This window comes from Leptonotus elevatus, chromosome 4, assembly GCF_054856555.1.
Source record: "Leptonotus elevatus isolate MCC_2025b chromosome 4, RoL_Lele_1.0, whole genome shotgun sequence".
NCBI classification, from domain to species: Eukaryota; Metazoa; Chordata; class Actinopteri; order Syngnathiformes; family Syngnathidae; genus Leptonotus; species Leptonotus elevatus.
In genome coordinates this window covers 4,637,469-4,653,029 of record NC_141242.1, presented here as the reverse complement: position 1 = coordinate 4,653,029, position 15,561 = coordinate 4,637,469, and the positions used below count along the sequence as shown (strand labels likewise).

Sequence of the window (15,561 nt, the reverse complement as noted above, 5' to 3'; positions counted from 1 at the left end):
GACCACCCCTTACTTGCAAAGTCTGTACTGGGGGGGAATTTCAGTCGCAACGCAGCAGAAACGTTCACATCAAAATGTAGCTATAATAAATGTAATAATAATGCATATATATGTGGAGACTTTCCCATGCTGAGTCACTTTTTTTTTTATTTTAAATTATTTTTCTAATTGGTCCCACTCTAAATAGACTCAAATTGACTCCACAGAATTTACTGTGTACACGTGAATGTTTGTCATGTGATGGTGTCGTCAGAAGGAATCCAGATAGACAAAATGGAGCGTTTCGAACGCATAGCTCAAGAGAGTAGCACAACAGACATGAGCCATCTATTTATACCAGGCCCAGAGGGGAAGGGGGTGTTGGTGATGGGGGGGGGGGGGGGGTACAGGAGCGAGGGAGGAGGACGCGGCACGGGCAGGTCCTGTTACACATGTCACGGGGGGGGGGGGGGGTACGGTGCTGGCGAGCCACAGGGGGATTGCGCGCAAAGTCAGACAGGCTGACCCCTCGGTCACCTACACATGAGGCAGATATGGTTGAACTTGGGAGCAAATGTGTGAAAAAAAATCGGAATTATTATCGTGTGCATGCACGCGCGCACACACCTAATGCGAGCGTGTCAAACAGTGAGATGAACGGGGGGCCCCCAAAAGCAGCTTAGCCTCCCAACCGGCAGGGCCGTAAACATGCCAGGTGAAGAGCGCGGGATTACACCGAGCGAGCCTGTCCCTCCGCGGCCCCACAGCCATATCTTTGGAGCTTCAAAAAAAAAAAAAGAAAGGAAAAAAAAAAAAGAAGGGAAAAACGAGCCCCAATGATTGTAATGACAGGGCACGCGGTGGGGGTCAACCCGACCACTCAAGCCAGCCCAGCCTTGGCAGCTGCTTCTCATCTCTCACACGCTGCGTACAGTCACATGTACACAAAGACTTTTAACATGCACTTGTGTGGGATGCAAACAAGGAAGTGTGAGTGGATAGTACAGTTTGCTAGGCTGGATTTGCAAAGGGTGTGTTTACATGAACACGTACACGGAGAAATAATCCACAAAGCAGGAACAACTACCACGCTGTGTAAAATTCTCATTTGTACTAAAAAAATAATTAAAAGGAAAGCATGTACAGCAATGAAGATCAACAGGCCTGAAAGCATGTGCCACTTGTTGCTAGGCAGAATTTATTCTTCCACCGCCTCTTAGGCCAATGAGAACACTTCGTTCTGCCACTGCCTCTTAGGCCGGGAAACGATTTCCGAAACAGCAATAAAATGTAAAGCCAATGACATTGACGCACATTACGTTTTCAATTAACAGCTCTGTATGAATTATAATATACAAAACTGTCAGAAAAGTTACTGAAAATGAATTTTCCCCGTCTGTGCGAGCCAGATTAGTTAAGTTAAGGCAGCTTCACCATGACAACGTGCCTGGCCAAATTGGCCTGAGCATCCAACAGTTCCTGGCCGAGAAGAAGATCTCCATGCTGGGGGCAACCTCACCGCTTACATGACCTGGCTTCTTGTGATTTTTTTCCCCCTTTTAAATGGCCGCGTTTTGAAGACACATAAGAAGGGCAAAAACCGATGCCAGCTTTCGGCATCTGGCCAATACGAGGCCTTATTTCAAGGTATCATCACACTGAAAAAATGGGGAGTGATATTTACTTGAAAAAGCTTAGTAAAGGTTGATGCACTCAGAAATTTGAAATTAAAAGTACATTTTACAAGGAGTTTAATTAGAATTTCTAATGTGAACAAACTTTACAAGATTTTTTTAGAAATAAATATCAATCCCCATTTTTTTCAGTGTACTAGCGATGGCCATGTTACGATCAGGAAGTAGAAATTAGAAAAGAATGGAAAATTAGCAATGCAATTATAAGGAAAAATTTTGAACTAAACAGTTTTGCTCATAAGTCTACATACCCGGCCGGTCTAGTGTATATACATTTATGAGCACAACTGTAGATTAATGACTCAAAAATGCTATGAATCGTCACCAAAATTCAAATGATCATAATGGCCACATTTTGTTTTTTATGGGCATCAAGCCTTTTACACCGTACAGGTTGTGCTCTCAAGTTCCGTATGTAAACTTATGAGCACAAACAAATAGCTTTTTCTTGATTTTTTTTGGAGGGGTGGGGGGGTGGGGGTACGGTATTACTTCTACTGTATCATAGTTCTTCCTTAGAAGAAAAACAACCACAATCCATTTTCTCTGATTGTTGCATGAAGAAGAAGAAACCATTTCGTTGCATGAAGAAGAAGAAACCATTTTGAACATTATCACGACCTTTGGTCTACCGGAGGAAAAAAGTCACGTCTGCATGCTCAGCGTTGCCTGCAGAGCTGCACTCCGTCAGCGCAGGCAGTGCCCCATCGAGCGGCATCTGTCGCCTGCTATATTTAGCGTCCGCGTCAAATAGCGCCGCGGAGCCCCCCTGCATATGAACTTGAGCTGACAGACACGACGCCGGAGCGGGCAGACTCGCGTCGTTAGCCGTCTGTAACCTTGAAGAGCTGATATACCGTTTCGTTTACGGCGCACTGACGACAGAGCCGCGCCGAGGGTTCGTTAGCGGCTACGTGGCCTGGGAGCGCAGCGCTAGCTAACCGCAGCGAGGGCTGCTATTGCGAAGCTTGGCAGCAGCAATCAACTCCGGGCCTGCTGCCAAAATCAAGCGCAATATAAAGTAATGTACCCTGATGAAGCCATTTTCATAATCCCCCCCCACCCCCACCCCACCCCCCCACTGTGCATTGGACAAGGACGGTGTTTGTGGAATTGCTTGGCATCACGTCGATGCACACTTGTGCCTACGCGCGTCTGTGCGTCATTGCCGCGAGGCAGTCGGCGCGATAAGTTACATGTTGCATGCCATCTGCTCGCTATAGGGTGAGGGTTCCGAGATCACAGATATGGCCCAGAAACACCGTGCTTACGCAAAAAGCGTTTATAATTCATCCCATTAACACAATATGGACGCCACACCGCCCCATATGTGCACATGGAGCCCCAATATGGAGCCAAAGGCGCCTTTCTGACCCGCTACGTTAAGTAGGTCTTGATGAGGAGCTTTGCTAACTTTGCACCTAGAGTCAAAATCAGCTAATGACTTGATTTGAGGCAACAAACATATTTAGTGGAGCCTCCTCGACCAAAATTCTGTAGGTTTTTTTTCCCGCAAAAAGTACCAAAACTCATTTCTCTACAGCTCGGTGAGCATCAAAAGGATTACTCTGCACAAATTCAATATAAATAACTAACAGAGGTGCCTGAGAATTATCATCCAGATAAAGACGGTCATTTGAACGATTTTTTCCCCCTTGACTTGTGATGATACATTGTGTGTTTATAATAACCTCAAAGTTTTGCTTTAATATTTGTAGTAATAATAGTTAGCTTAATGCAAACAAAAATGCAAAACGCCATAAATGAGCTTAACTCTCTTACCGCCAAAAACGTTTGATGACGTATAGCAAAATCCAAATGAATGTTGCCAAAAACGTTAATTGACGTTTACTATGGGTTTTTTTCCCTCTCAATGGGCAGGGTAACGTCCGTGCAGCGCTGCCTTGTCATTGGGGTTGTAAAATACCAAAACATCCACTAATAATGGCCAGCAGATGGCAGCATTATATCGCTTTTCAACGGTCTCCCGGTAATATGGACAATATGGACTTTGCAATTAAACATCATGAACATGATGAAATGAATGACATGAATGAATGATTAAAGCCTTTGTCATATGAAATCTAATTCACAGAGTGTCACTAACAAAACATATATACATTAGTGTCAAAGTCACTGTTGTGCAGAAAATGTATCTTATCACAAAAAGCTTCTTTTCTCCCTAATGTTACTCAAATTACCTATTTTCAAATGGTGATTACTAAGGAACGGAATAAGGTAGAAACACTTTTTTTTCTAATAAAAGAATGAAACGGAAGAATGTTTATGTAGTGACAGCACACAATATTCTGTTTGCCTTGAAAGAGGAGTTAAAATGCTGGAAATCGTCTGGCACTGTCTGGGTTGTTTTTTGGTTAACGTGTTGCAGTAAAAAAAAGTTAAGAATAGCATCGTGTTGCAGTGTTAAACCAGGCAGACATCATAACAACAGTCACAGGCATTTATTATTGATGCTCTCCGCAAACTACAAAAATAACTGCAGCTTACTGAAGACTGGCTCCTTGTGTATATGCGTTTATATTATACTGCCCCCAGGTGGCCATGGCGCGTACACCAGAAGGAGCAGCTCAATGGCCAATAAATTGTAGCATAAATGTGGCAAAAACTCTTTACTTTCTTAGATTCTAATTTATGTATTTATGTACAAACATACTGTACACAGATATAGATTATTACATTAACTATACGCAAAATAACACTTTACCAATACTAATAAAACACCATGAGGTGACAGTTTTGCTATTGTTTTGGTCTGACGTACTCAAATTATGATTTTTTTTTTTTTAAGTTTTTATTTTACTTCAGTTTAATTTTATTTACACTCTAAAAACAGTTGGGTCAAAAAGGGAGTGACCCAACTTTTTGGGTTTTGCATCAAAAAATAATAATAATTGGATCAAAAATAACCCAAATTGCGTCAAAAAGTTAGTCGAATAAATAACCCACCAAACAACCATTTTCTTTTCTTTTTCGAGACTGACCCTACTTTTTAGGTTACACATATAATCAAAATAGTCGTTTCAATAGAATAACTCAAACCAAAATTTTTGGCTTGTTTTGTGTGTTATTCATTTGACCCAACTTTTTGGTTTAAATGATTAACTTGAGCATTTGCATTGGTCCTTTTTTTTTTTAAACCCAATTTGGGTTATTTTTGACCCAACTGTTTTTAAAGTGTACTTAGTAGGAAATGCCATTTTTGTGTAAATCAATCACGTGTAAAATTGTGTAAAACATAAGATTGAAGATGAAACTTTTTTTTTTAAAGCATTTAATTAGGAAATATTTACTTTTCATTTAAAACTCTTGAACTGACATCTTGGTATACATGCCAAGGCAGTAAATTAAAACCAAATCACTAATGTACAAAATAAAGCAAACGTTTCTGTGTGCCTGCTGTTGTTAATATCAGCTTGTATCTCGCCATTTTGCCACCAAGCTGCATTTTTCCTCACACACACACACACACACACACACACACACACACACACACACACACACACACACACACACACACACACACACACACACACACACACACACACACACACACACACACACACACACACACACACACACACACACACACACACACACACACACACACACACACACACACACACACACACACACACACCATTCCCTCGTCTTAACTCACCCTGAACCCGGAGCAACCGAAGTAAACCCAAAAGAATCAGCAACATTTTCCAAACACAAGACACTATGTTCAATATTTTAGAGGTCAAATCCTTCCTTGTGGCCATCTTTTTTTCCCTCACACACGCACATCACATTTGCTACGAAAGAAAGAAAAAACTAGTGTGACTTTCTTTTAACAAGAGACACACTGCAGTGCAGAGAAGTTGGGAGGATCCGAGTAACATCTGCACATGTAATCAAACGCCTGGCACTTAAGCCAAGCTTGCTGGAGGCTGAGGGGCGGAGCCCGAGGTTAGCGAGTGCACGGCGGGAGACGAGGCTCGAGCTGACGCAGGGTGCTGCGGTTCGGGTGGAGACAGGTACATTGACAGGCGCTCGAGTGCAGTTTACGGAGAAACGGAAGGCTGTACGCTACAGCGATAAAAGCACGAGAGGCACAGCAGTTAAAAGAAGGACCCATTTAAAAGGACCCATTTTCTGTCTTTCTTTCTCCCCACCCGCTGCCCGACTAGTTTGGCAGCGCCACACAAAATGGCGGCGCTGGAAGGCAAGAGAGTGGAAACCATTTTCTAACAGAGTGGAGGGCGGGCTGCGCCTGGTGGCCAATTAGGGGTGCACCCTAAGCGCTATTATGCAAGTTAAAGATGATGTTTTTGGGTCTAATAACAAGGCAAGGAGCAACAGACAGAATGGCGGCATTTTCACAGCAGTTGGTGATATAGTAGATCACCTTGGGGTACTTGCGACAGAAGTGCGTGCGTCAGTGCCCGTCTTCACAGCTTTGGGCCTCTGGATGACGTTAGGACTCAACCTCCTGAAAGAGACGAAGCGAGAGTAAGCTATGGCAGCCCAGAGAACACAATTAAAGGCGCGAGTTTGGTATCTTGCTAGCTAAGCCTGGAAACACAAACAGTGCAGAGTGGACCAGTAAAGCATGATCTGTAAGTTAAATAATGTGATTTCATACTCTCAATTTAGAAAGAAAGAAAAAAAGCGCTGCACTATGTAAAACAATTTTGGACAACTACCTAACCTACTAATATCCGGCAAATAGCAAAAATCAGTGCTGGAGGTCTATTAAATGCATATTAATTGCAAATATGTGGAGGTCCACTGTATTATATGTTACCCTCTGAATTAGTTAGCTTGTTTAAGTAGCCCTGGTGTAACATTACTAACAAACATTGAGCTAGCCATAGCTAACTACATGGTTTCAAATATTTGATGTACTGTTAACTACGCAATTAACTTGTTATCTAGGTAATTAACCATTTAGCAACCCGCTAACCACCTAATAATAGAATAATTGCCTGCCACTTTACATACGGTCACTGTATCAATCAAATTCGAATGCAACCCCCCCCCCCACCAGAACAGGATTTTTCTCGTTTGTAAAATTGTATTCTGAAAATGTTCAAAAACAATTTGAGCATTTACGCTAATAGGCTAAGAATGATATGTTGTTCTGATAATCACTTAAATGGGCAAACGCTATCAGGCTAAGAATTAACGTTATCCTAGTAACCATCCAAAATGGGTTAAGTATTTACATTATTCCCGCAGCCAATTTTTTGTGAAATACACCCTATTCCCAGTTTGCGATTCACAAATTTAACTTATCATTCTCTTTTTCGGTAAACATATCCTCAGCTTTTCACTGAAAAACTAGCTTCTTTGCCGAATCGTTGCATATTTTTTGCATTTTTCTTCAATACCCTAAGACACCACAAGATGGTGCTGAAGCCTAGCTAATAGGAAAGTAGAAGTATGTTGAAGTGATTTATCGATTGTTGAAAATCTTTTGCATAGGAATGTTTGTTACCACTTTTTTTCAGACCGATACTGATACTCAACTCTTGTCAAGCCAGGGACACCGAAACAAAAATACCGGTACTACATAAAATGACCTCCAAAAATGACAGATAATTTTAAAGAAAGACCTATATATTCTAATGTAGTATTAAAAAATTGAAATTAATGGCATTTTTCTATTCCTCTAATTTCTAGTTCCTAATCGTAAAACTAGTATCGGCACCTACTTTTGTCAGGGAGGAGCTAAGTTTAGCTTATGTCATAAACTGCATGTGAGTTCTTGTTCTGCTGAGTGGCTATAAAGTAACTTAAAAAAAAAATTCAATCATAGTTTATAGCATTATTTACCGATTAAACTAAATATAGGCAATTCAAAAAAAAAAAATTGCAGCAGGGCTCGTGTTTACTGGATTTGTGCTATCCTGTTTATGTTTACGAATTAACTCTCAAGTCCAACTAACCAAATACGTTTACAGACTAACAACATCCAGAACTACTTATTCAGTCTTTTAATTAGTCTACTAACTTTCCACGTAATCGAAATCAAAACAACAATCCTCGCCTTTGGCTTTTGCAGTGAACAGCAAATGCGAGGCACTCTATGCAGGTCTGTGCATTCTTGCTGTACAGTATGCGCCGACCCCTCCACCCTCCATCAGCCACTCGACGGTACGTGCAGACAGTCTGGCGACGCCGCCAAACCGGGGGTGGCATGAGAGGGGCTCTGTCACGTGCCTGGACGAGGTAATGCGCATCACAATGAGCACATGTGGCACAGCAAGCTCCAGTTGAGCTCTTGACACATGCATGTGTAAGTGCGCGTATTCGGGGGGGCCCCGCCGCAGAGACCCGGTCCAACTTTTGGCCGTCCGTGGAGGACACTGCCAATTAGAGGCCTTCACTGAGTAGGTGATAATTCCGTACAGGGACGCTAATTGCGGCGCGGGGCACGGCCTTGCTGCGGAGGCTCTTTTATATATTGTTTGGAACGTTTATAATTACAGTTCAGCGCCTTGGAGCGCCGCCAGCACATGTTTATAGACTCATGAGTAACCCAACTCCCGCGGCCCATGGAGACAGATTCATGTCCATAGCTCAATGCACTCAATGCACTCTGTGTAGTGCACACACAAGCGTGTGCGTCTGTATTAGTCCTTTGCATGCGTATGACTCAAAAAGCCTGAGCAGGGACTGTATGTGCAGCACGAAATCTACAAGTACAGCAAATGGCTGTGACAGGGTGAGAAAACACATTACATACATTTGAAATAATTACAAGAAAGGAAACTAACCACTTATCAGTTTTGTTACACCATTCAAGGAATAAGGAACAAGCAGTCCACAAGAGCCCTTAACAGACCACCACCAAGCGGGAACAAAATGAATGCCAGATAGCCGAGGTACAGTACATCCCTACCTCCAACGATAGGGGCTAGTGTAATACGAGCAAATAATACAAAGACATGAGAATGCAGATTAGGAACACTTGTGGTTGTTACAACAACACTCCAGTAGAACTAATTTGATTTGGACTACGATTAAAACAAAGAAAAAAGTTGTGTGGAAATTTGGTAGGCCACGGTAAGCTAAAGAATCATATTTGGTAACTTCCTATCATCGTGAAAAACACGATTTTTTTTTTTTTTTAGGCCATTGCCATGTCAGATACCGACATCCGACATCCCCTAATCAAAAACACTTTTTGGGTATGAATTAGAGAGACACATTGACAATTTTACAATACTTTGTATTATAAAGTATTCAATTTGACAATAAAGAAAAATCGTCTAACTTTTGTCACTCTGTTTCGTATTGTAAAAAAAAAAAAAAAAAATGTGTATGGAGGTTGACCTAGAGGGCTGATATCAGCCAATTAAATCTGCCCTGGTTTTGAGTATGGAAAAAGTATTTTAAGCAATTAGAGTACCTTGAGATAAGAGACTAATTCATTCTGTAACCACTCTTATAACTAAAAAATGTATACCGTTCTTGAGGCATTATTATAAATCCACACTGCTTGGATGCAGCAGCCAATCATATAGCATTGTGACGTCTTTTAAAAAAAAAAAAAATATATATATATTTTTTTTTTAAGACAGTCTTGACACACTCATAACTCAGCTCATCAGGACGACATTAATATTGGTCATTCTATGCAGAATAAAGAATATATGACTGATACATAGCCATTGTTTTTAGGGTTAGCATTGCAACATTGACGCTATTTAGCATTAGGTTAGCGTACTGGCTAACTTGTGATTGATTTAAATAGACCGTGTACTTAACTTTGGTTTATATTTACTTTTGACAGTAAAGTTTATGAGTGACAATGAACAACTTAAAGACACTTTTTTTAAGAGTTGCTAATTGTATCTGATAAACTGCTGCTTGTTGCGCGTGAGTGGCGTCTGTGCTCGCATTTCTAAGCAACAAACCAGATCCGCTTTTCAGTGAATTTCGGTGTTGTCGTGTAAACAGCCTAATCGACAATATTTTATTTCCAGCTCACTATAACCAAATAGAACCGAAATAGAAAGAAGGCAATGAAAGTGGATCTAAATGTAATGGTTAAACATATTATATTTCTAGGAGTTAAAAATATGATTTTGTTCCTTAATAAAATGTTTCATGAAAGGTATAACAGGTAATAAACACACTCAAGGTGAAAACATTCTCTGCTTAGGTTAGCAAGGCTAATTGTACATTATGTCAGTACGCAATAGCAGAGTGCTTGCTAATCCCTTGATATAGCAGATTTAATCCTTTTTAAAGATGGTGGCGAAACTCAAGGTGAAAAATAATTCTGCAAGCGTTTGCTTTTTTCTTTTTTTTTCTTTTTTACATTCGCTGGAGAAGCCCCACACTGATTGCAATCGTATCTCCGAGTGAAACAATTTTGGCTGACTCGACAGTTCTGCAGGGTCCAAAAATTGTCTTGGCAACAGCGAGAGCCAAAAGCTGTAGAAATATATGAGCAATGGAAAGGAAAAGTGGAGTGGGCGCCACTCGGTGTTATCTGGACGTCGGCGTTGCCAGGCAGATTGCGGCGCTGAGAGACACACGTATACGCTGGCGACTAAAGACTCTTCTTTTAGAAAACGCGCACTAAACGACATTAGCGGTCGCCGGCACAAATAAGTAATAATACATGTAATTTGACAAATTTGCTTGAATGTTAGCTGGCCGGCTTCCAGCTGTGTAAAGCGGCCATTGAGGGCCCCTGCATCCATGGTGAAAGGTCTCTTTTCAGCCCAGCATGATGTCATGGTGACATCATGTTGCTGTGGTTTCGGTGGTTAAAATCACGTGTGACCACATCCCAGCTGACATTCAGATTAACACAGACAGGAGGGAAACGGAAAAAAGAAAAAGAAAAAGAAAAGAGGGGCCCCCCCAGTCCGCCCCCAGTCGACAGCATGATGGACTTAATGACCTCTGAGTGTGGTGGCAAAAAAAGAAGGTAAAGGCTGCTTGTTTTTTTGCTCCAGTGGAGTCATTTTGACGCCTCCGCGCAATACATTTGGGGGGCCACTAGATTTCCTTATTTGTCCCGCTGGAATTCTCGTTCTCACAAGAATTTGATAAGGAGCTGTACAAAAAGCTATTCGCAAGTTTTTGGCAACATGAGCATCAAACATATGCACATTTGATGCAAAACTTCTTTTTTTTCCCCCCTGCCAATTTGACCAAGAGAAGGTTCGGGTGGGTCCAATAGAAAATCCTAGTAAATTCTCATGAGAGCATGAAAATTACTGCAAAATTGCCATTCTTGACAAATTTCGCGTAAACTGCACTAAAAATGCAACTCTGTGCTACTAAGGGTTTGAAAATTTGTACAAAATCCTCAGAAATTCTGCATAGCACAAGCTAATTACGCCATTGACCTGGTTTAACCTTTTCGGACCCGTAGATGATTGCAATGGACATTACATATTTGCGTGTCTAAACCAATAAAAACGCATCATTTAGATGATGTCAACACTTTTGGTTCATGATTGGATCCTAGCTAACCAATCACAATCGCAAGTTGAGTTGCATGATGTTCATGTTAAAAATGTTACAAAATAAAAACATGAGATCCCCCCCCCCAATTTTCCCCATGTTCTTTTGTGGGAAAGAGTAAAAAGCAGTTTAAAAAATGCCCAGCAGAAAAAAAATGCAGGTCTGAAAGGGTTAAGCTATTCCACGTTGTATTAGGTCACTAATATAATTTTTCTGTCCAACCGCGATCATTACGCCACACTAAAACTAAGGTATTTTTTTTAACAACAGGCTTTTAACTTGCAACCCATACCAAGGGCAAAGAAAATAATATACATGTTGTTATTGGGTTACTTTCCATTGACATGAGCATCACTCCAAATAAAATGTTGTCATAATAATCTCTGCAAATATGGCTGACGTGCTGCTTATTTACCACAGCAAGTGCCGGGTGTGTTGAACCTCTTAAGAAAGTCGTTTACAAAAACAATTGGGTTCTTTTGAAGTAACTCAAACATGTTGCCTACAACATTTCGTACACAATCCAACACAATTCTTTGTTACGCAAAGAACAATTTCTCCATCAACGTGACAAGGTCTTTCGCAACATGGCGGCTGTGCTGCACTCAAAGTTGAGTGTGAAGGAAGGTTACTCGAATACTACATTAAAAATAAACATTTCTGATCGGGCCCCCCCGCAAAAGGTCAACTTTTACTAGCCTATTTATACAAAGTCCTGCTAACATTAACGAGATCACGCTCCACACAGTACTGCACTGCTGATCCAGTACGAGAAGGCCCCATTCCGCTTCATTAGCCACACAATCTAATTAAATCCAATACAAAAGCTGAATCCAAAAGTCTGCCTTTACAACGATTATTAAAAAAAAAAAAAAATTGCTCACTTTTTTGATTGACACAATTCACACCTGTTTTAATATTGTGGGTGTCATATGAGGGTGTGTGACTAACATTGTCAATCAAAATAAAGCATCGCTTAGCCAAGGCTTCCGTGTTGGACCTCGTCAGAATGCCGACGTGTAATAGCAGCATAACAAAAAAACAACAACTAAATATCTCGGCACAAACATTAGCGTGTCTGAATAGGAAACACACACACATGCATGCAAGCACAGAGAGAGAGAGAGACACACACACACACACGCACGCACGTCAGACATACACACTGCATTCTAATCTTAATTTCTGCTGTTAAACAAAAACACAATTTTAATTTATTTTATTAACACTAGATAGATGTACTTTTTTTTAATTAGCAAAACAATATCTGGTGCTTCACAATTTTTTTTAATCTGTCATTGGAACTCAATTACTAATTCAGTGTTTTATGTCAGTTGATATGGACGAAAACTTAACAAAAATAGACCAAATTAATTATTAGCCTACAAAACACGCACAAACCTATTGATGCAATTCAAATAGCTGCCTTTTTGAAAAAAAAGTAAAATATACAAAATATCAAACACAATGCTTTTTTTCATAAAGATTGCAACAAAATGTTTCAGCCTCCAACTTGCCCATTTATAATTTTTTTCTTCATTTGTTTGCTTAGGACAAATACGACAAACTGGCATGCAAAAAAAAAAAAAATCATTACACACACTTTCCACTCTCCAAGTTCATGTTCAAGTTCAGAGTCATGGAAAGGTTCAAGTTCAATTTCAGCAACCTGATTTTCCCTCTTATTACTCTTCACATTCACTTTTCTAAAAGTAACAAGTTAAATAAGGCAACAAACCTTGAAAACTTAGCTAAAGGGAGAACAATAAAAAGTAATTTCACTCAAAAAAGTGCATTTGCACATTTGTTAAATACGCCTGTGTGTGCCTCGTGACTGTGCAACTTCAGCACGCAGAACCTCTCGGTTTTGGGCTGCACCGGACTATAAGGTGAACTTCCACGTGAGACAGAAAGCTACAGCGTGGCGCCATACGCGTTCTCGGACGCCACCTCGCCATGGAGGCCGCGCCATGCACAAACATGCAGGCCATGCAAGGATGAAGGGAGGGAGGGGGGGGGGTCACACGGACGTCTGAATTAGTTGCTGACTGCAAGTTACTTTTATTGGATAGAACTAGGACGATATTAGCTAATAGATTTTTCAGAGGAAAAACAAGCCGAATTGCGTAATTTGACATTTTATCCATGCAACATTATTATTTTTGTTTTTAGCTTAATACCATCTTCTAACTCAAGCCACATTTCTTACATTGTCCGACTCAACTTTTTTATAAGCCTCATTCGGGGTTATTTTGCACACAAAAAAGCACGTACGCCGCCATAAATCATCATGGCGGCACAAAGGGACAAGAAATGACGCGATTCGCCAAATGTGTTGCCCAATCCGACGCGCCCTCTGACAAGCTGGGCTAAATCTTGCCATAAATGGTCAAAATCAACAAACGCAGCACATTTTGATCCGTTTTAGTGCCAACGGGTGCGCCACGTACGCCACTCGGCACGCGCTCGGCCCCGCATCACTCGCATGAAGTCGCACCAGGAACGAGGCCTTCCCCCTGCATCCTCTCACCAGCGCCGGCAAACTGCTCCTGAGCCACTCGGAAAAGTTACGCAAACAAAAGCACTTCATGTGCCAAACATTCCTGTTATCGTGTTTCTAATCGAACGCTCATCATCCATGTTACTCACCCGTCTTCCGAGGCGGCGGAATTCGAATGACACGTTTCCTGCTCGATTCCCCCGAACCTGCGTCCTCCGCCCGTCTCGCTCCTCTTCTTCCTCCGTCTCCCGGGTTCCAACCCGCAATCTCAGCTCCGGGCCTGGCTGCCTCCTTCCTCCAGCCGCAGTCTGAGCCCTCCCCAAGTTCAAGTTGGGCCTGAAACAATAGGAGGCCATGAGGCTGCTGTGCCAGTGTGCGCGAGGAATGTTAGCAAATAAAAACGCAGTGTCTGATGTATGCTAAACCGGACGCGGCGTACCCGGTCCGGGTCGGGTTTTATGGCACGACTCGTGAAAAATTCAACGGTTTATACGCTTCCGAAGGATGCCCCCTCTCCTTCGTCTGTGGCGAGATGCCTTCACTTCTTGAAGGAAGACTGGCTAAAGTACTCAAAGCTGCAGGCTGGCCTGCTAAATCTAAGCGCACACACACAAACACGCGCACACACACACACACACAAATAAGACTCGAAGTGCACAAAGTGGCGACAACATATGACTAAGGCAAGAAAAATCCCCTTTTCCTGAAAAAATAAATGCACAATTCCTAACGTTTTCTATCCCTCATCGCTTTTTGGCCTCTTTTGTTTGCACTTGGCACCCGTCCCAGAAAAGCGCTCCAGCGGCTCCGCTCAGCCCAAAGCCGCTCGTCCGCCTGCATGTCGGGAGTTGTGCGCCGCGAAAAGGGGGGGCAGATTGAAGACGAAGGACAGGTTGAGCCGAGGAGGAAGAGGAGGGGGAAAAAAAGCTGGATCTCCTCGAAGATCAGCTTCGCCGCGGTGGTGGTGGTCATCGGGACCATATACCAGCTAGCAATGGCGTCGGTGAGAAATCTCCATTTGTGATCCGAATCCTCACAAAACAACAAAACATACAAAAATAGTCACATTTTTTCAGCCAATAAAATGTACGAAAATGCATACTTTGAAAAAGCAAGATCCAAAAAAGCGGGAATCGGGGGGTGAGAAGGTGGGGTGGGGGGGGGGGGAATGTGTGCGCCGAAAAAAGTGGGAGAAAAAGGCCTCGTGGAGGAGCAACTTGTTGCCAGCTTTTTTGCAAGAGCTGCAAGTTGGAGGCAGAGGGTTAAAATCCAAGCGAGTGGCGAGCGGAGGGGGGAAAAAAACTCAGTCTATGGAAGGGCGGGCGGGAGGGCGACAGCGGCGGGGAGGCCCGGACTGTAGAAATAGCAGCAGACTACCCCCCCTTTGCCGCCGCTTCTCTCTCCCCCCCCTCTCTCCCTCCCCCCTCTTTCTCTCCCACTACAAGTCTCCCCCTTGCGTGAGGCTGGAGCAGAAAGAGAGGCGCTAGCGAAACAGAGTGCAAAAGAAGCGCCAGGCAGGGAGAGAGAGCGCCAGAGAAAGAGAGAGAGAGAGGGAGGAAAAGAGGTAGGAGGAGGAGACTGATGATGCAACAGGGGGCGTGGCCAGGAGGAGGAAGGAGAGAGCGAGGCTCGAAGAGAGCAGAGGGAGAGAGAGGGAGGAAGAACGACACGCCTCCGGGAGTTTAGCGCAGACGCAGTGCGACCGTCGGCCCCGTGGTGGCATCCGGTGCAGCATCTCCCCATGTAAAAAGAGAGAGGGAGGGGCGGGAACGGGAGACAAAGTGGACCCCGAAAAAATTTCTGTAAAAAAGAATCCCGACAAAAAAATTAACCTATGATGGTGCTGCAAACACGCATATGCTCTCACACATACACAGGAAAAAGATAAGCTTC

At 42.6% G+C, this 15,561-nt stretch overlaps 1 protein-coding gene across 4 annotated transcripts in view; it reads right to left on the bottom strand.

Moving 5' to 3' along the window:
* The window catches only part of LOC147175071 (uncharacterized), a 48,807-nt gene that overhangs the window by 5,121 nt on the left and 28,125 nt on the right, over positions 1 to 15,561 (bottom strand). The window contains exons 1-3 of one of the 4 annotated variants that reach the window (XR_015094713.1): positions 14,771 to 15,114; positions 13,818 to 14,004; positions 6,085 to 6,168 (exon numbers count right to left, since the gene is read on the bottom strand). Coding sequence is in view for 2 of the 4 variants with exons in the window: in XM_086074855.1 (XP_085930981.1) it covers positions 6,154 to 6,168; positions 13,818 to 14,004 (202 nt within the window). In the remaining 2 variants the exon portion in view is untranslated. Of the gene's footprint in view, positions 1 to 547; positions 6,169 to 13,817; positions 14,005 to 14,770; positions 15,115 to 15,561 lie in introns of those variants that run through there. The other 3 variants (XR_015094712.1, XM_086074855.1, XM_086074854.1) reach the window with 3 other exon arrangements.